The 22,233-nt window shown below is 41.8% G+C and overlaps 1 protein-coding gene across 4 annotated transcripts in view; it reads left to right on the plus strand.

Annotated features, from left to right (window-relative positions):
• The window catches only part of FOCAD (focadhesin), a 407,831-nt gene that overhangs the window by 330,512 nt on the left and 55,086 nt on the right, over window positions 1–22,233 (plus strand). For all 4 annotated transcript variants that reach the window (XM_075825910.1, XM_075825919.1, XM_075825901.1 and 1 more), the window contains 3 exons: window positions 14,914–15,149; window positions 17,121–17,210; window positions 21,359–21,506. In XM_075825910.1, coding sequence (XP_075682025.1) covers window positions 14,914–15,149; window positions 17,121–17,210; window positions 21,359–21,506 — 474 coding nt within the window. The remainder of the gene's footprint in view (window positions 1–14,913; window positions 15,150–17,120; window positions 17,211–21,358; window positions 21,507–22,233) is intronic.

Below are 22,233 nucleotides of genomic sequence, written 5' to 3' on the forward strand. Positions count from 1 at the left end.
CCGAGCGCGATTTGCACGCACCCATTGACTTCAATAGGTGCGTGCTACGCGAAACACGGGCAAATATAGGACATGTCATGAGTTTCACGCAGCGCACATACGCTGCGTGAAATTCACTGACAGTCTGAACGGCCCCAGTTATTAACATAGGTCCGTGCGACGCGCGTGAAAATCACGCGCGTAGCACGGACGTATAACATGTTTGTGTGGATAAGGACTTAGACTGTGCTAATGTCTAATTACAAGTGCCGCCAGTCTTAGTGCTGAGTTTTTTGGCGCTGTTTTTGACGCGGAAACTGTGCCAAAAAACTGCCGAAATCACCTCCTATTGATTTCAATGGGAGGCGGAGACGTTTTTCCCCGTGAGCAGAAAAAAACGGTTAAGGAAAAAAAAAGCGACATTCTCTTTCTTCCCGTGGTTCCGTCTCTGGCCTCCCACGGCCTGAAAAACCCCACAATAAATGTGTCAAAAAAAGTGCAGGCAGGTCAAAATCTGCCTACAAAAAACTCTGTGTGAACATGGCCTTAGAGTTCTGCTTTCCCCCGTATTGCCACTGGAGGGAAGCAGTAGTCTGGAAGTCACAGCGACATCCGTTGCTATGACTACTGTCGCTAGCATGATTCTTTTGAATGGATAGAATATAGCTATTCAGACCTGATATATTTAAATTGACTGTCCCGCTGGTCTAAGTTACTGGCAAATCTGAACAATAGTTGTACATTATTTGTAATATCTGCTGCCCATTGAAGTGAACGACTAAAATGGAAGAACCGCTAGTCTGAGCGCAATGCTGACGTTTTAACAGAAATTAATACCACAGCGTTCAACCGCCTGGTACATATAATGTTACTAAAAATGTTTCCTTTTTGTTCTGCTTCCAAATACCAAGTTTAGAAAAATGTTTCTTTTGGACACAAGTGTAATTCATCTACATGTTTTTTTTTATCAAGTCCTTCCTTCACTGACTGAAAACTACATTTGTGAATTCGAGTAATATAATGCTAAATGAAATACATTGTTTACTGGATTTTCCATGTGAATCGGTATATTTAAGAACATTTTCAAGTCAATTGTAGGTTGTAAACCAAAGTGACAAAAGAGCACTCCTTGATCTGCTTTATAATGCTCAACTAGTGGAACATTTAGGGTCAGTTCACACAGAGTTTTTTGACGTGGAAAACGCGCCAAAAAACGGCCGAAAATGCCTCCCATTGATTTCAATGGGAGGCGGAGGCGTTTTTTCCCACGAGCGGCAAAACCGGCTCGTGGGAAAAAGAAGGGACATGCCCTATCTTCGGGCGTTTAAGTCTCTGACCTCCCATTGACATCAATGGGTGGCAAAGAAAGCGCATTTCCCAGCGTTTTATGCCCGCAGCGTTCAATGGCCACGGGCGAAAAACGCAGCGAAAATCCGCGTGCAGGCAGAGCAAAATCTGCCTCAAAATTCCAAACGGAATTTTGAGGCACATTTTTTGCCTACAAAAACTGTGTGAACCCAGCCTTAATCTAGCATTAAAGAGACTCTGTCACCACATTATAAGTGCCCTATCTCCTACATAAGGAGATCGGCGCTATAATGTAGGTGGCAGCAGTGCTTTTTATTTAAAAAAACAATCTATTTTTACCACTTTATTAGCGATTTTAGATTTATGCTAAACACTTCAGTATTGTTAATATGTTAGTATAAGACAGCGCATAAGGATCTAGCAGGATCCCTATGCGCTGAGTAAATGAATGGAGAGGAGTGCATGACGCTGATTGGTCAGCGTCATACACTCCTCTGTACAACGCCCACTTGGTCTAAAGTAAAAATACGCCCACTTGGGCATTAAGCAACTCATTAGCATAAATCTAAAATCGCTAATAAAGTGGTAAAAACAGATCGTTTTTTTTAAATAAAAAGCACTGCTGTCACCTACATTATAGCGCCCATCTCTTTATGTAGGAGATAGGGCACTTATAATGTGGTGACAGAGCCTCTTTAAGGTAACACAATGGGATTATGAAATATTTTAGATGATCCCATATAATATAAAACACACTTGAAGAAATATAGAATCATAAAGAATTTAACCTGAAAAGCTAATAATATAAATACATATAAATACTACATGTAGAGAGATGTGCATATACATGTGTCTTGTCCTCTATCTGGTTCTGAATGCATTTCTGAAATTATATATTACTTTACATTTTTACATATTTTGTTTATTTTTGCACAATAAAATGGCAATAAAGACTTTTGTTGCTTTACAATTATGGTTTAAAAATTGACACTATACCTTTAACGCCTAACTTGATGCAATGCCAAGTCGTGAATTTGGATTTTGTAGAAAATGAGCTGGCAGCTTTCCATCAGGCCCTGGTGTGAGAACATAGCAGCAGATGGCTTGTTTCCTATAGGGGGTTAATTCATTTTAATGAACGTTACCAAGACATAAATAACAAGTAAGACAAGTCCCAGGATACCTTGGTTCAAATACAGCAAAACACAAAGCATCAAGAGGTTTATATTAGACGCAGTACAATACCATATTTATTCCTATGTTACACTGAGTTCCAACCAAGGACTCAATAGTCTTCGACCCATTTATTTGCATTTGCTTATAGCTAATCCATAATCCCCATCTGATGATACTTTTTTGGTTCTCCATACAGTACTAAAACCTTATATCCTATACTTATCTTTTTATCCGTGTGCACATTCTCCTTTTTCAAAACTGCCTGTAAAAATACATGGGTGTGCAGGAAGACTCTAGATATACCAGGTTTTTACGGAAATTGGCCCTTTGTAGTTTGTGACGGTTTAAAGTTACTGCTGTTTTTGAGGACTGTTGATAATGTTGATACCTTACTATAAATTGATTGTGGCATTAAAAATATACTAGTTTATATCCCATTTACTATTTCAACAATATTTTTCATTGTCACCTGTTTCCTCCAACATTTTCTGAGAATACTAGATCATAACACTGAAGAAAATTAATCTCTAGTTACAGACAGACGGACTACACTAAGTGGGGGTGTTTCTCTTCACTGCCTGCCAATTGAAGTCCATAGAAAGGGGAGGGGGCAGCAGAGAGGAGACACAGACACGTTCCCCATAGAAGTCTTTGGAGAGGGTAGGAGGAACAGGGGCAGAGCAAGGAGACACAGACGCTGCCTATGGAAGTCTATAGAAATGGGAGTAGAGTAAGCAAGAGACACACACAGACGTCCTGAAGTTTCCTGGTAAGATTTCTATGTCACCCCAGTGCTGGATTATCAGCTAAGCTGCTCAGTACTGCTGTATAATCTCCTCCATGCTGCTGCAGCTTTTATATATGTGATACATAGAGATAGGAGATCAAGATTCTCCTCTTTTCTATGTGTGCTGTGTATAGAAGACATGATAGCCGTTAGGTTCCACCCACTAGCTCAGACTGAGAATTAGAGATAGTCTGCAGAGGGGATAACTGCTAAAAAAACAAAAAAAAAACCAGAATACAAGCCATATAAGCAGTTAAATAAAGTTGTTGTTTGTTTTTTTAATGTACAAAAATAAATATTAAAAGTAAAAAAAAAAAATCCCATTTTTTCCTTAAAGGAGCGCTAATTTTTTAAAGAAGTTAACGTAACTGGTATCACTGCATCAGTAAAAGTCCAAACTGTTACAGTATAACGTTATTTAAGTCAGCACACCGCTCAATCAACAGAAAAATCAAAAAGTTAAGTAACGTGGCGACACAATTATTTTTTTTATATAACAAATAGTTTTTGCTTTATAAAAGTGTCAAAACATTAAAAAAATATATAAATGTGTTTTCCCCATAATCGTATCAACCCGAATAAAGTAAAAATCAAATTTTTTACCACACAAACGCTGTAAAAACGAAACCCATTTCACCAAACAAATTTTTTTTCTGTTTTTCATTACATTATGTGGTACATTAAATGTTGCCGTGAAAAACTACAACTCGTCCCACAAAAAAACAAGTCCTCATGCGGCTATGTCGACGGAAAAATATAAAAGTTATGACTTTTAGAAGGCGGGGAGGAAAAATCGAAAATTAAAAACGCCCGTAATTACGAGCCGTAATTACGGCCCGTAATTACGGGCCCATAGACTTCTATTGGCCATGGGTACCTTTCCGTATGCTTACGGGCCATTTAAAAATATAGAACATGTCCTATTTCAGGCCGTAATTACGGCACGGGCAGGCCCATAGAAGTCTATGGGGCTCCCGTAATTACGGGTGGCCTCGTGTGTGTGCACCCATAATTACGGGAGCGTTGCTAGGCGACGTCAGGGGATTGTCACTGTCCAGGGTGCTGAAAGAGTTAACTGAGCGACAGTAACTCTTTCAGCACCCGGGACAGTGACTACCGCTGGAGTTAATAGTATTAAAAGTTAACTTGCCTGCTTCTTCCTCCAGTCCGGCCTCCCGGGATGACGTTTCATCCCATGTGACTGCTGCAACCAACCACAGGCTGCAGCGGTCACATGGACTGCCGCGTCATCCTGGGAGGTCGGACTGGATGTCAAAAGAGGGATGCGTCACCAAGACAACGGTACGTATGAACTTTTTTTACTTTCAATCGCTGCGGAAACTGCCCGAAACGGCTGCCCCAAGAGAAGGGGCTGCCGAATAGTGCAGAGAAAACAGGTCCGTAAATACGGGTGGAATACTGGTGATACCGGACCCGTATTTACGGGCACGGGTCCGTAAATACTGGTGGAATACTGGTCGAATACGTGTGACAAAGGACCCGTATTTACGCCAGTATTTACGGGAGGAAAAAAAATATGTTCGTGTGCATGAGGCCTTACCAGAAGCTGATTCAAAAGTAACAATCCACAAGCTACACTTCCGGTTGTCACTTTTCCAAAAATGGACACCACAACTGAATAGAAAATCTAGAATCTCTACATTAAATAAACATTTGCAAACTTTGGCTGTTGCTCGACTTCTAATAAATGAATACCCTCCCTTACTTTCATTTTAAGGCTTTGTTCACATCTGCGCCAGGGTCCCATTCCGTATGAGTTTTCAGTCGGAATGGGACCTTGACTGACACAAGTCCGTGAGTGCATGGTCACTCTAAAGGCCCTTTTAGGCCGATGCAGCGAGTGCCGATCAACGAGACATTGTTGATCGGCGCTCGTTCTCTCCTGTCACATGGAGCTATGGATGAGAACGAGCGGTCGTTACGCCGATCGCTCTTTCCCATACAGTTTTTCATGTCGGCAGCGCGTCTCCCTGTTTGCCGACAACGATAATATTTAACTTATTTAAAACAATACGACCAGCAGATGATCGAGCGTTTGCTCGTTCATCTGCTGATCGTTCCCCTGTTTACACAGGGCAATTCTATGAACACTCGTCTGCCCGATAATCGTCCAGTGTAAGACCCCCTTAAGTGATGAGATGGGGTCAGATGGGTGGGTCACCACCTACTTTAAATATACCACTTGGTATCTTGAATGTAAAGTGAATTTATGATCACAGAACATTTGATTGCCACATACACCAGTCACATTTAATTCAAAGTGTAGCGTTATCCAGGCAACGGATCCAGTGTCATGTGGCGCGATTGATTCCGTCATAACTACAGAACCCTTGCAAAGCGGAGACAAACGGAAACCATTGAGACCAGATCCGTCCCCATTGAAATCAATGGTTTCCGTTTGTGTCCGTCAGGGCTCTGTTCCGACGGAAAGCTCAGTCGGAATGCAGCCCTGACGCAGATGTGAACGAAGCCTAAATCCGACATAACCCAAGATGTATGGCAAATGAGGTTAAGCAAACATGTAAAATAGAAAGGACGACTGATGCTCTCTGTCACTTGCAATTATTACCATTGTGTACTTTATCCCCTTTAGTTTATGCTGAAATGAAATTTTGCTTTCATAAGTTTTTTTTCTTGTCAGGTTTCTGTCCACTAAGAGTCATTTATACCCCAGTACCTCCCATTTGTGTATACTCTGGACAGACAGTCCCATCTGTCTATATACAGCATACTTGCTATCCCTAGTTCCATAAAATCCATTTTGTTCTCCTCTCCACCAAGATGATTTTTAAATCACTTTATTTACGATGCTTGTCATTTGATCTTTACTTTATTTATACTGTGCCCCCAAATTCACACGGAAAAAAAATATTTTCACACTGCTTATGCAAACTATCCTCCATACTTAGATACAAATATTCCGCAGGCAAGAGAAAAGGTTAATTGCCGCAATAACTATCATTTTAAAACCTCGATTAATTTTCCTCCTCATAAAACAGATTAGTACTCCAGATTATTTCATCCCTGTGGAAATAATCCATCTGCCGGGAAAGCCTCTTTCCCATAATAACACTGGACATCCGCCAGCTGACTCTTCATTGCAGCAGTCGCTCACTTTTAGAAAGACAATAGTTTTTAGATTGCTTAATATAAGGAATTAATAGTCTTTAGAATTCATGTTGCTATTGTGTACACTTATTATTGACATAGGCCATTCAGCCAGATCATTTTTTTGAGCTGTGATTAATTGGAGTAAGATGTAATTTTAGTGTAAAGATCATAAAAACATGTTCATGAAACCCTCAACGCTGTTCCTTATTTCCTCCAGTATTGTGACAGGATTTTCAGTCTCAGAATTTTTATTAAAGTGCAAAGCTTTCAATTCAAGTTAGGCTAGCCTAGTTTAGTTATAGGTTTTGTATTGTTTTTAAGTTAAAGGGCATTAGATACGTAGTATTATATGTGTTCTCTATCTGTAGCTTGTAAAAGACTTCTACCTAATGGACACGACTGTGTGCCGCCCGAGTCCTGATCTGTGGAGAGATAAGTCTTGTCCTGTGTTTCCACTGATCGGATAGTCGGATCCGTGAAAACAGATTCACCCGCTAAAGTAATTGTGTCCGTGAAAATCATCGGATGTCGTGAAAAACAGCCCGAGTGGCACTCCGTCGTGTGCAACTCGCATTGTTCTCCAAGAAATGTCAAGTACTGGTGTCAGGTGCTCACAGTCATGTGACAGCTAAGCTCCCGTCAGGGAAGGTTTGAATTATTATTTCCAAACGGTTATAGTGCAGGTTGCAGTAATCATCCAAATGATTAACACCTTGCAGTCAACGCCAGTTTTTTTTTTTTTTGTTTTGTTTTTTCATTCCCCGCCTTCCAAGAGCCATAACTTTTTTAAAAATTTTCATCAATGTGGTGGTGTGAGGGCTTATTTTTTGTGGTAGGAGTTTTCGTTTTTATTGGCACTATTTAAGGTACAATATAATTGTACTGGGAAACTGCAAAAAAAATCTTTTGTGGGGTGGAATTGAAAAAAACTGATTCCTCCATTTTTTGGGGGGGTTTTGTTTTCACGGCATGTTTACTTTAAAGATCCTATCAGCTGTCAAACGAGCATTTGTTCTTGTTTTTTGTTGACTCATCACTGGGCATGTTACACCGGCCAATGATCGTAAGAGTGTGCGAATGTGTGCTTGTTCGCCCAATCGTCGATCGACTTGTGTAAAAGGGCCTTAAGAAAAAATGGGATTCATAGTATAGAGGTAAAATTGAAGATAGTGTCTGACCAATTGCAGTTATGAGGCTGAACTGCAGAGAAGTGAGTACAATATATATATATATAAGTCCAGAGCCAAATATATTGTAGTGCAACACTAACGGATACCCCATTGTCTTTTTGGAGGTTAATAAAACTAACGTTACTAGAAATGAGCTTTATGGTGTTGCTGGGTGATGATTCCAAATTAAAAATTTCTAAGGAAAAAAAATGTGGATTAATAAAACTATTATTTATTGCAAAATTACTAATAGTTAGAAAGTGGATATCTAGCTCCCCACCGGAGTTTAATGCTTGGGTAAATAATGTAAAAATTATAATGAAATATGAGAAAATCTATAATCAAGGCAAACACTGCAAAACCTATTGGGGGGAGTGGTAAGAATTTTTGTTCTTTTACCAAGATCGGTCTTGAGAGGGTGGGGGGTGGGAGTAGGGGGAAAATGTAAAAATGTGCATAATTGTATTTTCTTTATTCCTTACTTGTATGGAATTTTATATTGTATTGAATAAAAAAAAAGAAATGAGCTTTATGATAATTTTTTTATGATGCTATTGTTTTTTATTCAAAGTTTGGATAAAAGGTATTAGGCCTCATGCACACGACCGTGTTTTTGCGTCCGCAGTTCCCCCACAAATCCACGGGAGAATTGCGGACCCATTCATTTCTATGGGCCCATACACACTATCCGTGTTTTCACGGGTCTCCGCATGTCCGCACATCCGTGCCGCAGAAATTCCGGACATGTCTTATTATGGGCCGCAAATGCGGTGCGGACATGCCAATAGAAGTCAATGGGCCCGTGGAAATTGCGGATACACCGCCGTGTGTCATCCGCAGTTTGCGGATTTGCGGATCATGTGACCTTCTAAAGGGGGTTTGACCAAGCTTTTGGCATCCTGTTTAAAAGTCCTTTTTTTTTTTTTTTCATCCGCATTTTTGCGGATTACATACGGATGAACTGCGGATTACATACGGATGAACTGCGGATGACATTCCACGGAACACGGTCCTGGAATTTGCGGACCAGAATAACACCACGGTCGTGTGCATGAGGCCTTAATCTTTTTAATAAGCATTGGATGATTGCTGCAACATGTACTATTTCCTTTGTTTTACTCACAACACTTGGTAGCAGTTCTCTGTTTGTACGGAGCATTTATACTGAGCAACTCTTAAGTTTGTGACGTCAACCATTAACTAACACATTTTGGGAATGACGCTCCTCTTCCTTAGGCCTTATTCACACAAACGTTTTTTACGTCCGTGCTATGCGCGTGATTTTCATGCGCGTCGCACGGACCTATGTTAATGAATGGGGCCGTTCAGACTGTCAGTGAATTTCACGCAGCGTATGTCCGCTGCATGTAGCTCATGACGTTCTATATTTGCCCGTGTTTCGCGCAGCACGCAGCCATTGAAGTGAATGGGTGCGTGCAAATCGTGCTCGGCACACGGAAGCACTTTCGGGTGGCGCGCGTGATTCGCGCAACAGTAGCACAAACAATGAATGAAAACAGAAAAGCACCTCGTGTTTTTCTGTTTGTAAACATAAAACCAGAGTGTCATAATGATGCCGGCTGCACGAAAATCACGCAGCCGCACACCATATGCTGATGCCACACGGACGTTTTGCGCGTGCAAAACGCAGCGTTCTTTGCGCGTGCAAAACGGACATGTCCGTGTAAATAAGGCCTTAGGGTGAGAGATTTGCCCCTCATCCGACCAACGTTGCTATAAGGGTATGTTCACATGGCCTATTTTCGGCCGTTTTTCGTGCCGTAAACGGCCGAAAAATCAGAAGCAGAACACCTCCAAACATCTGCCCATTGATTTCAATGGCAAAACGGCGTTCTGTTCCGACAGAGCGTTTTTTACACGTTAAAAAACCGGCCGCGAAAAAGAAGTGCAGGACACTTATTGGGATGTTTTTGGAGTCGTTTTCCATAGACTAGTGAAGAAAGCTCCAAAAACGACCGTAAAAAACACAGCGAAAATCGCGAGTGGCACAAAAAATGTCTGAAAATCGGGAGCTGTTTTCTCTTGAAAACAGCTCCGTATTTTGAGACGTTTTTGACTCTGCGTATGAACATACCCTTAGGATGCGCATATATGAGATACCTGCAGTGATAGGAATTAATATCCATGTGGAACTTTTTCCAATTATTGCAAATAATGTTCGTACAACAATTATAGCATTAAATAATATTGAGGATATTCATTAGCTATAATACAAGTTTCATGAACTTTATCGTGGAGCACAATATACAAATAAATGAGAAAACATTGGTATATTATAGTGGTGCTATGGGCTATGCTGGAAATATTGCTTTGTATCTGCAGTTACATCAATGCTGTCTTCTCTGCCATGAACTGCCCGCCAGCCTTAGAGTCTATCGAGGTGGCACAGCTAATGCATTCTGTTTAGTGCTTCTGTTGTGCAAATTGATTTTATATTATATTGTTGTTAATATCATTTATTCATGAAGTTTCAGCATTTGTACTTCCGTTTCTCCACCACTAAAACAGTTTTTTGCTTGTTGTGGAACTCATGAGGTCTACGAGTTATTGACCCAGTAACTTTTCGTGGACTAGAAAACTTATTTTGATTTAATGAATGCATCATTTCTTCTGCATGTGTTATTCAATTTCATTATAAACCGTCCATAATAATTTTTTTCTGTATAGATGCAAATGTATCTAGCAAGTAGAAAACTCCGCTCAAGGAACTGAACTAGTATCATTGCTAGTACACATGTGAATTGAAACCTGGTCTGCTAAGGATGTTAGGAACAGCCTAATCACTTCTAAATAATTGTCTATAGGTGATTTAACCCCTGACCACTTTTGACCTTCCTGACAGAGCCTCATTTTTCAAATCTGACGTGTCACTTTATGTGGTAATAACTTTGGAATGCTTTTACCTATCCAAGCGGTTCTGAGATTGCTTCTCGTGACACATTGTACTTTATGTTACTGGCAAAATTTGCTCAATACAATTAGCATTTTTCTAAATTTAAATGTATCTGCTTATGAGACAGGCAGTTATACCACACAAAATAGTTGTTAATTAACATCCCCATATGTCTACTTTAGATTGGCATTGTTTTTTTGAACATCCTTTTATTTTTCTAGGACGTTACAAGGCTTAGGCCTCATGCACACGACCGTAGCCATGTGCACGGCCGTGATTTCCGGGTTGACCGGCTACGGAGTGACAGCCACCAGCCGCCCGCAAATCGCAGGCCGTGCACATGGCGCGGCCATTATTTTCAATGAGCCCAGTCCGCAGAACACGACAATAATGAGGCTTGCCCGTTTTTTCTGTGGTCCGGGCTTCGGGGCCATGCACAGACCGTGAAAACCACGGTCGTGTGCATGGCCCCATAGGAATAAATGGGGCCGCAATTCTCCCGTGGATTTTCGGGGGAATTGCGGCCGCAAAAGCACGTTCGTGTGCATGGGGCCTTAGAACTTAAGAAGCAATTTCTCACATGTTCAAGAAAATTTCAAAAGGCTATTTTTACAGGGACCAGTTCAGTTGTGAAGTGGCTTTTAGGGCCTTATATATTAGAATCCCCCAATAAATCACCCCATTTTAAAAACTTCACCCCTCAAAGTATTTAAAACAGCATTTAGAACGTTTCTTAACCCTTTAGACGTCTCACAGGAATTAAAGCAAAGTAGTGGTGAAATGTACAAATAAAATGTTTACCTTTTTTTTGCAGAAATTCATTTTTAATAAAAAAAAAAATATTTGTAACTGAGAAAGGCAACTCAATATTTATTGCCCAGGTTCTGCAGTTTTAGGAAATATCCCACATGTGGCCCTAGTGTGCTAATGGACTGAAGAACCGGCCTCAGAAGCAAAGGAGTACCTAGAGGATTTGAATTAGAATATATTTTAGGCACCATGTCAGGTTTGAAGGGCTCTTGCGATGCCAAAACAGTTGAAATCCCCCAAAAGTTTCCACATTTGGGAAACTACACCCTCAAGGAAATTATCTAGAGTATAGTGAGCATTTTGACTCCGCAGGTTTTTTGCAGGAATTATTGGAAGTAGGCTGTGAAAATTAAAATATACACATTTTTTTTTAAATAAAAATGTAGATTTAGCGAATTTTTCCTAATTTCCACAAGGACTAAAGGAGAAAAAGCACCACAACATTTATAAAGCAATTTCTCCCGAGTAAAACAATACCCCACATGTGGTCCTAAATGGCTGTTTAGACGCACGGCAGGGCTTAGAAGGGAAAGAGCGCCATTTGGCTTTTGGAGCTTAAATTTAGCAGGAATGGTTTGCGGAGGCCATGTCGCATTTGCAAAGCCCCTGTGGGACCAAAACAGTAGAAACGCCCAAAAAGTGACTCCATTTAGGAAACTACACCCCTTGAGGAATTCATCTAGGGTTGTAATGAGCATTTTAACGCCACAGGTGTTTCATAGATTTTATTAGAAATGGGCAGTGAAAATAAAAAAAATCCTTTTTCTTCAATTAAACGTAGTTTTAGCTTAAAAATTTTAATTTTCTCAACAAATAAAGGAAAAAAAGAACCCCAACATTTGTAAAGCAATTTCTCCCGAGTACGGCAATACCCCATATGTGGTCATAAACTGCTGTTTGGGCACACAGTAGGGCTCAGACGGGAAGAAGCGCCATTTGGCTTTTGGAGGTCAGATTTTGCTGGATTGGTTTCTGGTCGCTATGTTGCATTTGCAAAGCCCCTGTGGGTCCAAAACAGTGGAAACCCCCCAAAAGTGACCCCATTTTGGAGACTACACCCCTCAACGTATTCACCTAGGGGTGTAGTGAGCATGTGAACCCTGCAGGTGTCTTGCAGAAATTAGTGTGCACTCGATGTTGCAGAGCGAAAATTTGATTTTTCCCATAGATATGCCAATATATGGTGTCCAGATTGTGCCACCATACCAAGACCGTTCTCTAATTATTATGCTGTGTTTCCCAGTTGTAGAATCACCCTACATGTGGCCCTAATCTTTTGCCTGAACATTCGACCAGGCTCAGGAGTGAAAGAGTATCATACAAAGTATTGGTTCACAATTGCAGAGGCTCGGATGCATAATAATAAAAGAAACCCCTGAGAAGTGACCCCATTTTGGAAACTACACCCCTCAAGGCATTTATTAAGGGGTGTAGTGATCATTTTCACCCCACATGTTTTTTTCATAAATGATTGCGCTGTGGATAGTGCAAAGTAAAACTTTCAATCTTTCCCTAGATATGCCATTTCAGAGGCAAATATGTTGTGCCATTGGAGACACACACACCCCAAAAATTGTTAAACGGGTTCTCCCGGGTATGTGATGCCATATATGTGTAAGTAAACAGCTGTTTGGGCACACTGTAGGGCTCAGAAGGGTGGGAGCGCCATTTGGCTTTTGAAGCGTAGATTTTGCTTGGTAGTAGTTTTGTTTGGAGTTCTACTGGTATTTCAGTTTATAATATGGAGGTAAATGTAAGCTGGGCAGAGATCAGGGGCATAGTCAGATGGTATATTAATGGGGTAAAACAAATAATAAAATAATCCATAGATGTGTATTACGCTGTGAAGCACTCCTTTATGCACAGGCCAGTGTCACACTGATAAATGGTGTCCTTCCTTATCCCCCTTTTGGTCCACTCTCTGCATCTTTGCAGTTTGGGGAATTTTGCTGGGAAAGTGTTGTCCTGGTATAATACGGGCACCCTCGCTTCCAGCAGATATGTTTGGGCCCTGCCCTTCCTGGTTCCCTAATTTTAGTGCCTTGATAATTTGCCTCTTGAAACAGAAAAAATGTTCCCCTCGGGCCCGCACAACTGCATATTTTTTTATTTCCTGACTTATTGGAGCCTTAACTAATTTTAGATTTTTCATAGATGTAGTGGCATGAGGGCTGTTTTTTGCGTGACGAGCTGTAGTTATTATTGGTACTATTTTGGGTACATGCGACTTTTTGATGACTTTATCCTATTATTTGGGATGTAAGATGACCAAAAAACAGCAATTCTCACATTGTTTTTTTCGGTTTTTTTATACACCGTTCACCACGCATTATAAATTACATGTTAACTTTATTCTGCAGCAATCTCTTTTGACCACTGCATTTAAGGGGTGAATGGCGGGGATCGGAGCAAACTTCGGTTCCCACCATTACCCCAGGGTGTCAGCTGTAACATGCAGCCGACACCCGGGGATGGTGGCACCGACTCTGAGCCAGTGTCCACCATTTGTCATATGGATACGGCAAAATGCGGAAAGCACTAGCTTTCCATGACGTATACATACGAGAAATGTCGGGAAGGGGTCAATGGTATGTTTATAAACAAGATATGGCCATTCATGAGCTGTTCCACAGATTCATTTAAAATAATTATTCATCTTAGGCGTTGTTTATATCAGTGTCGGGGTTCCGTTGATGGGTTCCATCAGACCTTTCTGTCAGGGGAACCCATAAATGGAAACCATAGCTTTCAGTTTGCATTACCATTGATTTCAATTGTAATGCTTCCTATCAATAGTGCAGTCTACTACGCTACAGTTTCCACAAAAACCGGAAACCGTACGGAACGGAGACAAACGGAAACCATTAACAATGGAAGCAAAACCATTGAAATCAATGTTTTTCGTTTTGCCTTTCTGTTGATGAGTTCCTCCGATGGAAAGGTCTAACGGAACCCTAACGTTGATGTGAACACACCCTTACCATTTCATTTTGTTCTATGCTCTCACAAATCTGTATCACTATCTGGGAGAAATTTATAGCTCTGTTCAACCTGAGCTTCTTGGTTCATTGATATATTAGCAGAGCTAATGTCACACAGGCAGAGAGCACTCTTTTTATTTTATTTTTGCATAACCTAGTAGTACATGTGAATACATAAAACTTTGAAGTGGCATCTTTCTCACTTTTCAGCAGCCTGTAGTTAACCTTTTCCTGCATGCAGGCTGTCTTTAAATATCCAGAAACCTTATCACTGCCTAGGTAGGAGAAGACTAGGAGGGAGGAGGTGGGATGCAGCTGCAGTTTCTCTCTCCTTAGTGTATATGTGACTGCATGCACTCAGGGGGAGCAGGGGCAGTTTTGGGAGACATCTGATTTGGCTTAGAGCACACAGCTCTTACACCGCCCAATCTGCTGGCATGGTGAGAGAACATGTGTATTTTCAGAATGCAAGCATAGGAATGACAAAAGACCCCAAGACACAGGTCAGACACGAAATATAAATCCTATCTGTATCTAATGCTGCCTAAAGAATGGTATTTTTTTTTTGTAACAATATCTATGCTTTAACAACTAAGTCTCTATAATTTGCAACAGAGATTAAAACAGCACTATAAAATGTATTTCTTCATATTACAGAAATCCTACTCCGGAGAGAACACTGCCAGTGTCATTGCCCGGTCTTGTGCTGCCACAGCCTTGTCTTTGTTGGTTCCAGTACTTGTGTCTTTTAAAGAAAAAGTAGAGGAAATTCTCAACCTTCTGACTGCTAGATTACCTGGGCGACCAGAAGCAGATGATTCCCAAGCCCTTCAAGTTCATATGGGACTTGCACTAGGAATGTTTATCTCCCGTCTGTGTGAGGAGAAAGTCAGGTATACCATGTGCACAGGAATATCTGCATACTAAGAACTTACGTTTTTTGAATTTTGGGGGAAGGGTGAGATGAAATGGCTTGTGGGAACTTACGTAGTTTATCTTTGGTTCAGTTCTACTTTTCTACGACATAACCAATATAATTTTCAGTGTGAAAGGACAACTCCCCAAACATGGGTGGTGCACGCAGCAAAGAATCCCAGGTCCAAGGGAGACAATCAATATGCAATCGAAGAAAGGAACTGCAGCACTCAAGATAATCCAAAGAAGTGTATTTGATTTATTCACCAAACATAAAAACACTTGCAACGTTTCAACCCATGCTTGATAAAGACCCATTCATGGGTTGAAACGTTGCAAGTGTTTTTATGCTTGGTGAATAAATCAAATACACTTCTTTGGATTATCTTGAGTGCTGCAGTTCCTTTCTTCGATTCAATATCATTTTCAGTATTTTCTTGTTTCAACTATAGATTGTGTATACAATGGTAATGCCACTTAAAGAAGAAGCACTAGAAGAAATTGTAACAGGTCCTTTAATGTACATTGTTATATGCTGGGATATGATTACAAAGCTTCACGTGAAAAGCCTGAGGAGAGGTTCTACTGACATGTTCTCTTCTACTTTCTGTCGCTTGCAGATTTGTCATGGAGACCTTTTGTAGATTAAAATCACTAAATAGTATATCTACAGTTATGAGAATGTGTACAGTATAGCATACCTCCCAACTTTTAAGTATCACAAAGAGGGACAACCGACACAATTTTTTTTTCTCTCTCAAGCCACACCTCTAGCCCACCCAATTCCCGCCCATACACACCCAGTTCAGCCCACACCATATCATGCTCCCATAGTGCCTCCCACACCGTATAATGGCCACACAGTATAATGGCAAATTGCGGTCCCCACACAGTATAATGCCCTCTAGCTGACACCATATAGTATAATGCCCCCATAGCTGTACCCATACAGTATAAAGCCAACACAGATGCCCTCATACAGTATAATGCCCGCACATATGCCCCCATACAGTATAATCCCCACACAGATGCCCCCATGCAGCATAATTCCCCCATAGCTGCCCCATACAGTATAATGCGCCATAGCTGCCCCCAAAGCTGCCCCTAGTGCCAGTGCCCCCATATAAAGTGCCAGTGCCCTTGTAGATAGTGCCACGGTGCCCATGTAGATAGTGCCACAGTGTTAATGTAGATAATGCCACACCGCCCTTGAAGATAGCGCCACCCCTCTGTAGATAGCACCATTGGGACCCCCTCTAGGAGCCGATTCCCCAGCCAAAGCATAGGCCGGGGATTCCGCTCCTAGAGGGAAGCACTGATGGCACTGTCCATATATGGAAAGTGACGTCAATGGCTACTCCTAAAGCAGAATCCCCGTTGCCAACTCTGGCCGGGGATTCCGCTCCAGGGGGGGCCCCTGACGACAATGTCTAAATATGTATATGAACAGTGAACTTAAAGGTTTTATCTAGGAGCGGAATCCCCAGCCAGATCATCGGCAACGGGGATTCCGGTAAATCGGTAGCCACTGACGTCACTGTCCATATATGGACAGTGATGTCAAGGACTTCCCCGAGCACAGGGCTTAAAGTAGCGCTGTGCCTGGGGAGTACTCGTCGAGCGGAGGAGCTCCCTCTGCTCTGAACTAATTCTGAAGCAGGGAGCTGATGGTTCCCTGCTTCAGCATTTGGTTCAACTGTATCTGCGTCCTGAGGACGCAGATACTGTTGACAGCGGGACATACCCCCGGAATCCGGGACTGTGAAGCTGAATCCGGGACGGTTGGGAGGTATGGTATAGGGACTATGATGTATGGGGTCATTTAAAAACTCCTTGAAGTTTATTAGTTATTGGTGCATGTTACTGGTAAGAAGGCGGTCTTTTTTCATGTTCGTATTCACTATAGTATTTGTGAAAGTCTGTCCTTGTGTCTGTGTTTTTTTGTGCAGTGATACTTCTGGGCAGCAAATGAACTTGCTAATAATGAAATCATTGGATGCTCTGGAAAGCTGCTGCTTTGACTCCAGCCTGGAATACAAGTAAGTACAAGGAATATTAGAGCACAGTAATAGCCATGTGAACACAAAAGGAGAACCTTTTCTAAAGGGAAGGTTTTCCTGCTTTCCACTCATGTAATCTTTTCCTGTTATTGGCAATTGTTATAGAGGGAACTTTGCATTGGACACGTTTCCATTATTCATTTTGCATTTGCCCTTTTAGTGCTAGAATCATCTCTTTGCTAACAGTGATGCTAACTCTCTTTTTTAAATGCCCATTACGGATCCATTTAGTAAATAGGTCAGACCGGAAGGATAACAGACACTAGCGGAATATATTGGAGCAGATTTATCAAAAACGCTATTTATAAACCATAAATTCATTGAAAAACATGGAGCTCGGGCCAAACTCCAGATTTATTAAGGGCCCCTTTTTCCTACGGAAGGGTCATTAACAAGGCATGCGGCCTGTTTATAAATCTGTTGCACGCTAGATGAGGATAATAAAGTATATTAATAGATCTCTTTAATGCTTCCGTTTTTTTCTTCTTTATTGGATAAAATAGTGTCGCAGACTGCACTGTTGTGCTTGCATACAAGCAATGGAGACTTCTGAAATGTAGGCTAAGAGAAGTCAACAGATTGCTGTTTGCTGAGATGTTAAAGAAAGATTCCCTAAGTTTTTCTGTAAAAAAGACTGTAAAGAATAATGTAGCTATAAACACCAGTATGAATACAGCGCTATATCGTCAAGATCTGAGGGGATCGGTCTTACTGTATCTTATTGTGACCAGTTGTTCTGGGAAACTGATATCGTTCTGAGATCTAAATCAGTAAGAAATCATATTTGTGTTGGTGAGCTCAGTCTATGATAACTAGCCGCAGTTTCATGGTATGTGCCATTTATTTATATAAGAAAACTGCAGACAGACACAGATGCGTTTATCAGTAACTTCTTGACAATGAGGCTGGGTTCAACGCTGCAGTTTTGCGATGCGGATATTGGCTGCGCTATTTGTACAGGTAAAGTACCTGTTTTTAACGTGTTTCACCTGTAAAAACCACGCAGACAATAACCAAATTGCAAAACCGCAGGAATTCATGGTAAAACGTGTGCAGTTTTGTTGCACATTTATTCACGCACACTGCTCATTACAGCAACGTGTGAACCCAGCCATAATCATTAAACATTAGTAAACCCAGTGGAATCCTTTTGAGCTGTATCATAGTAGTTTTTGCTTGATCAGGTCCCTTGATACATATTTATACATGTATACTAATAATGAAGCAGAACATACTCATGAGCTGGTTCTTTCTATGATTTGTCTGTAGTTATCGCTCATGGTAAATCTAGCTCTTGCCACCTGTGTATTGTGGGCATTGGTGCTCTAATTCATGCACAGTCTCATTTGGCACATTGAATGTAGCAATTTAAGCAAATTGCCTTGTGTACATTGTGTTTGCAGGTTATTATGGTTGCTTGTGAACAAGCCCGTTTGCTTTGTTGGCCCTTATTAACTTTGTTATACTGCCATCTTCTGGTCTTTTCTGAAATCGCTACAGTAAATCCAAGCCTTTGTTCACTGAAAATGTGCTTGATATTATAAATGTTATGCTGTAGAAGAGAAAAGCTGTTACTTGCTGGTGAGCGGTTCTGCAGTCCTTACTAGACACGACCAAATAGACTATTTTGGCATATGCCAACTTTCCTCTGATGGGATCCACTCCAGTTTTTTGCAAGAAAAATATGGTCCTCATGCAAACCTTTATTATGGTGGTGTTAGTACAGAGTATACAAAGATGCAAAGAGAGTACAGTGGTCCCTCAAGTTACCATGGCCTCTGGTTACAGTATTTTCAACATACAATGGTCTATACTGAGCCATTGTAACGTGAAACCACGCTCTACATACTATGCCACAATAGGTTTGGATCTCGGGCGCTTGCGATAGGCCAATCATCATGCACATTTTACTGGTTAAACACCTGCTATAATAGTGCCTCTCTACAGTACAGTACTACATGTCCTCTGCTGCTCTTTACCTGCGTTTGGATGGGTTGCTCCTCTGGACACCAGGTGAGGGAGGCTCCATGTTATATTTCTGGTACACTGTGTACTGTACATTCTCCTGAAGAAGCTCCTGTCCTCATCGTAGAAAATGATTTGCAGCCTCCAGCAGCCGCAGTATTTCTGACTTTTATATGTGAGAACTTGCTTTATCTGTATCAGTCATCTGCTAAATCATCGTTTTTTCTTATCTGTGATCGACATTTTGGGGGCTTTCGAACCAATTCCTAGTTTTCCATAGGGTTAGGGTCTCAAGTTACAATATTTTCAACTTACAATTGTAACTTGAAGGACCACTGTATGAGTATGCTCAGTAACCAAGGGGACCACTAAATGAAAAGCACACAAATGAGTGAGTGCATATAAGGCGGGATTCACACGACCGGATCCTGCCCAAGCCCGAGTGTCGGCCGGTAAAATCGGCCATTTTGCCCGGCCGGTTTGCATAAAGTTTTGCATCCGTTCTGGGCCGGGCAGATCTGGACAGTGACATCAGCGGCAACTCCTGAAGGGGAATCCCCATGTGTTCGGGGATTCCGCTTCAGGAGTTTCCACTGATGTCACTGCCCAGATATGGACAGAGACATCAAGCGCTCTGTCCAGGAGCGGAATCCCCGAACACACGGGGATTCCGCTCCTTCAGGGAGCTAAAATGGAGCTAGCACATAGCAGAGCGGGGAGATACCTCCCTGCTCTGCTATAGTGGCGTCGCTACAGCAGCCGTAGCAGCAGCTGCTGCTAGCGGCGCCATGGAAGGTGTCGCCGGGCCAGGGCGCTTTTAACAAGCAGGGGAAGGGAGCCAGCGCAGCGCTCCCTTCCGCCTGCTGTACACCCCGGCCCTGCCACACAGTGTACAGCGTAGCCATTCGTCCGAAAGGCATCAACTCCTCCTCCTCACATGCACTCTGCGCTGTGAGGAGGAGGAGATAGAGTGCAAGCCACGGAAAACCCGGCCATCACTCGGGACACATTCCGGTGATGGCCGTGTATTACCCGGCCCCATAGACTTCTATGGGGGCCAGGTACCCGGCCGAAAATAGAGCATGTCCTATTTTTTGACGGCCGGTTTTCCCGGCCGTCAAAAAATCGGTCGTGTGAATAGCCCCATTAGGGGTCTATTATTCCTAATGCAGCCGGGTGCCGGCCGATTTATGAACGTCCGGCACCTGGACGGGAAACCCTGTCGTGTGAATGAGGCCTAAGAGAAACATAATCCATGAAAATGAAATATGACTAGGAATAGAACGCAGGTTTTGGAAATTAAAGGATTTGTCTCATGACAGACGTTTATGGCATATTCACAGGATATGTCTTAAAAATGTGTGTCCCATCTCTGTGGACACTTGTTCAAAAGATAGGTGCAGGTCCCAAAATTTTTCTTTATAAATACCGGTCATGAAAATATTCCTTCCTAATTAAGGTAAGCATACAGTATTATGACAAGTCCTGAATAGCTATTCGAGTCCAGAAAAAAAATATTTATGAGGGATTACTGAATTCATGAGCCCAACCTATCCCCGATGTGTACAGGAATATACAACCGCGGCCATCAATCATTGCGAAGGTAGCGGTGTTTTTTGTTAGTTTTTTTTAAATATATATTACACACAGGGCGCTATATTTCTCTGTGCCATTTGGAATAATAGCTAGTCGGACCTGTCATGATAATATTCTGACCGTAACTAGATCAGCACATTTTCTTGACAGATCTACTTTGAAGGTGTTGTCTCATCACAAACAATCGTCGTGGATCTGGTTCTCAAGACTCGCTGCAAACAAATGATTTTACCGGGGTGTATATGGCCTGCTGCTCATTTCCCCTTCATTAGCCTCTGTAGGGGATATGTAGTGCTACATGTTGGCCATTCAGATGAATGGCTGCCCATGTAATACATGGACAGCTCAAGTACCCCAGAGCTCTGGCTCATAAAGGGTGTCCCAAGTGGAGTGCCCTCCTCTGTGGTTTAATAGGGCATATGAACAGGGTTTCTTCTCTTAACTGCCATCAACATTTGACAGAAAGATATATTTATTCTCATAGAAGAAACCCCTTGATTTATATGTATGTTTTTTTGCCTGTGATATTTCCTTGGCATGGTTTCATTTGTCATTCCTTGGCACAGTATAGGCTGTATTCTAGGAGTGGGCCTGGTACTGTCTTTCATGAGTCAGAGCAGTCAGACGGACAATCGAGTCCATGTCTCCACTACTCTCCGTAAATTATATGAGTGTCTGGATAACAGCTCTGACCAGAGCCGAACTGTACAAGAGGTAGGTCTTCATTTTGATATATTTTACTTCTTGGGCTGCTTTACTTTGTTCCTTGGCCCTATATTATTTTGGTATTCTGAAGGTTTTTGTATTTATCATAAAGCTTGAGCTCTTTTATGCCAGCAATATTAGTTTAAAGGGTTTGTCCAATCTGGACCACCTTGTAGGGAGTTCAGCACATCTATTTTGTATTAATATATTCTCTGACAAATACAGTATTTTAGACACCCAAGGAAAAGGATTTGCCAGCAGAGCATACTTTTCCTAAGGCCTCATGCACACGACCGTAAAAACTCCCGTTATTACGGGTCGTAATTACGACCCGTAATAACGGGCTCATAGACTTCCATTGGCGACGGGTGCCTTCCCGTTTTCTCACGGGAAGGTGCCCGTGCCGTTGAAAAAGATAGAACATGTCCTATTTCAGGCCGTAATAACGGCACGGACAGTCCATAGAAGTCTATGGAGCTCTCGTAATGACGGGTGGCTACATGTGTGCACCCGTCATTACGGCAGCGTTGCTAAGCGATGTCAGTAAATAGTCACTGTCCAGGGAGCTGAAAGAGTTAACTGATCGGCAGTAACTCTTTCAGCACCCTGGACAGTGACTACCGATCAGTATAAACCTGTAAAAAATAAAAATAAAAGACGTTCATACTTACCAAGAACTTCCTGCTTCCTCCAGTCCGGTCTCCCGCCCGTTGCCTTGGTGACGCGTCCCTCTCGA

The sequence above is a fragment of the Rhinoderma darwinii genome, chromosome 1 (genome assembly GCF_050947455.1).
Source record: "Rhinoderma darwinii isolate aRhiDar2 chromosome 1, aRhiDar2.hap1, whole genome shotgun sequence".
In the NCBI taxonomy this organism is placed as follows: Eukaryota; Metazoa; Chordata; class Amphibia; order Anura; family Rhinodermatidae; genus Rhinoderma; species Rhinoderma darwinii.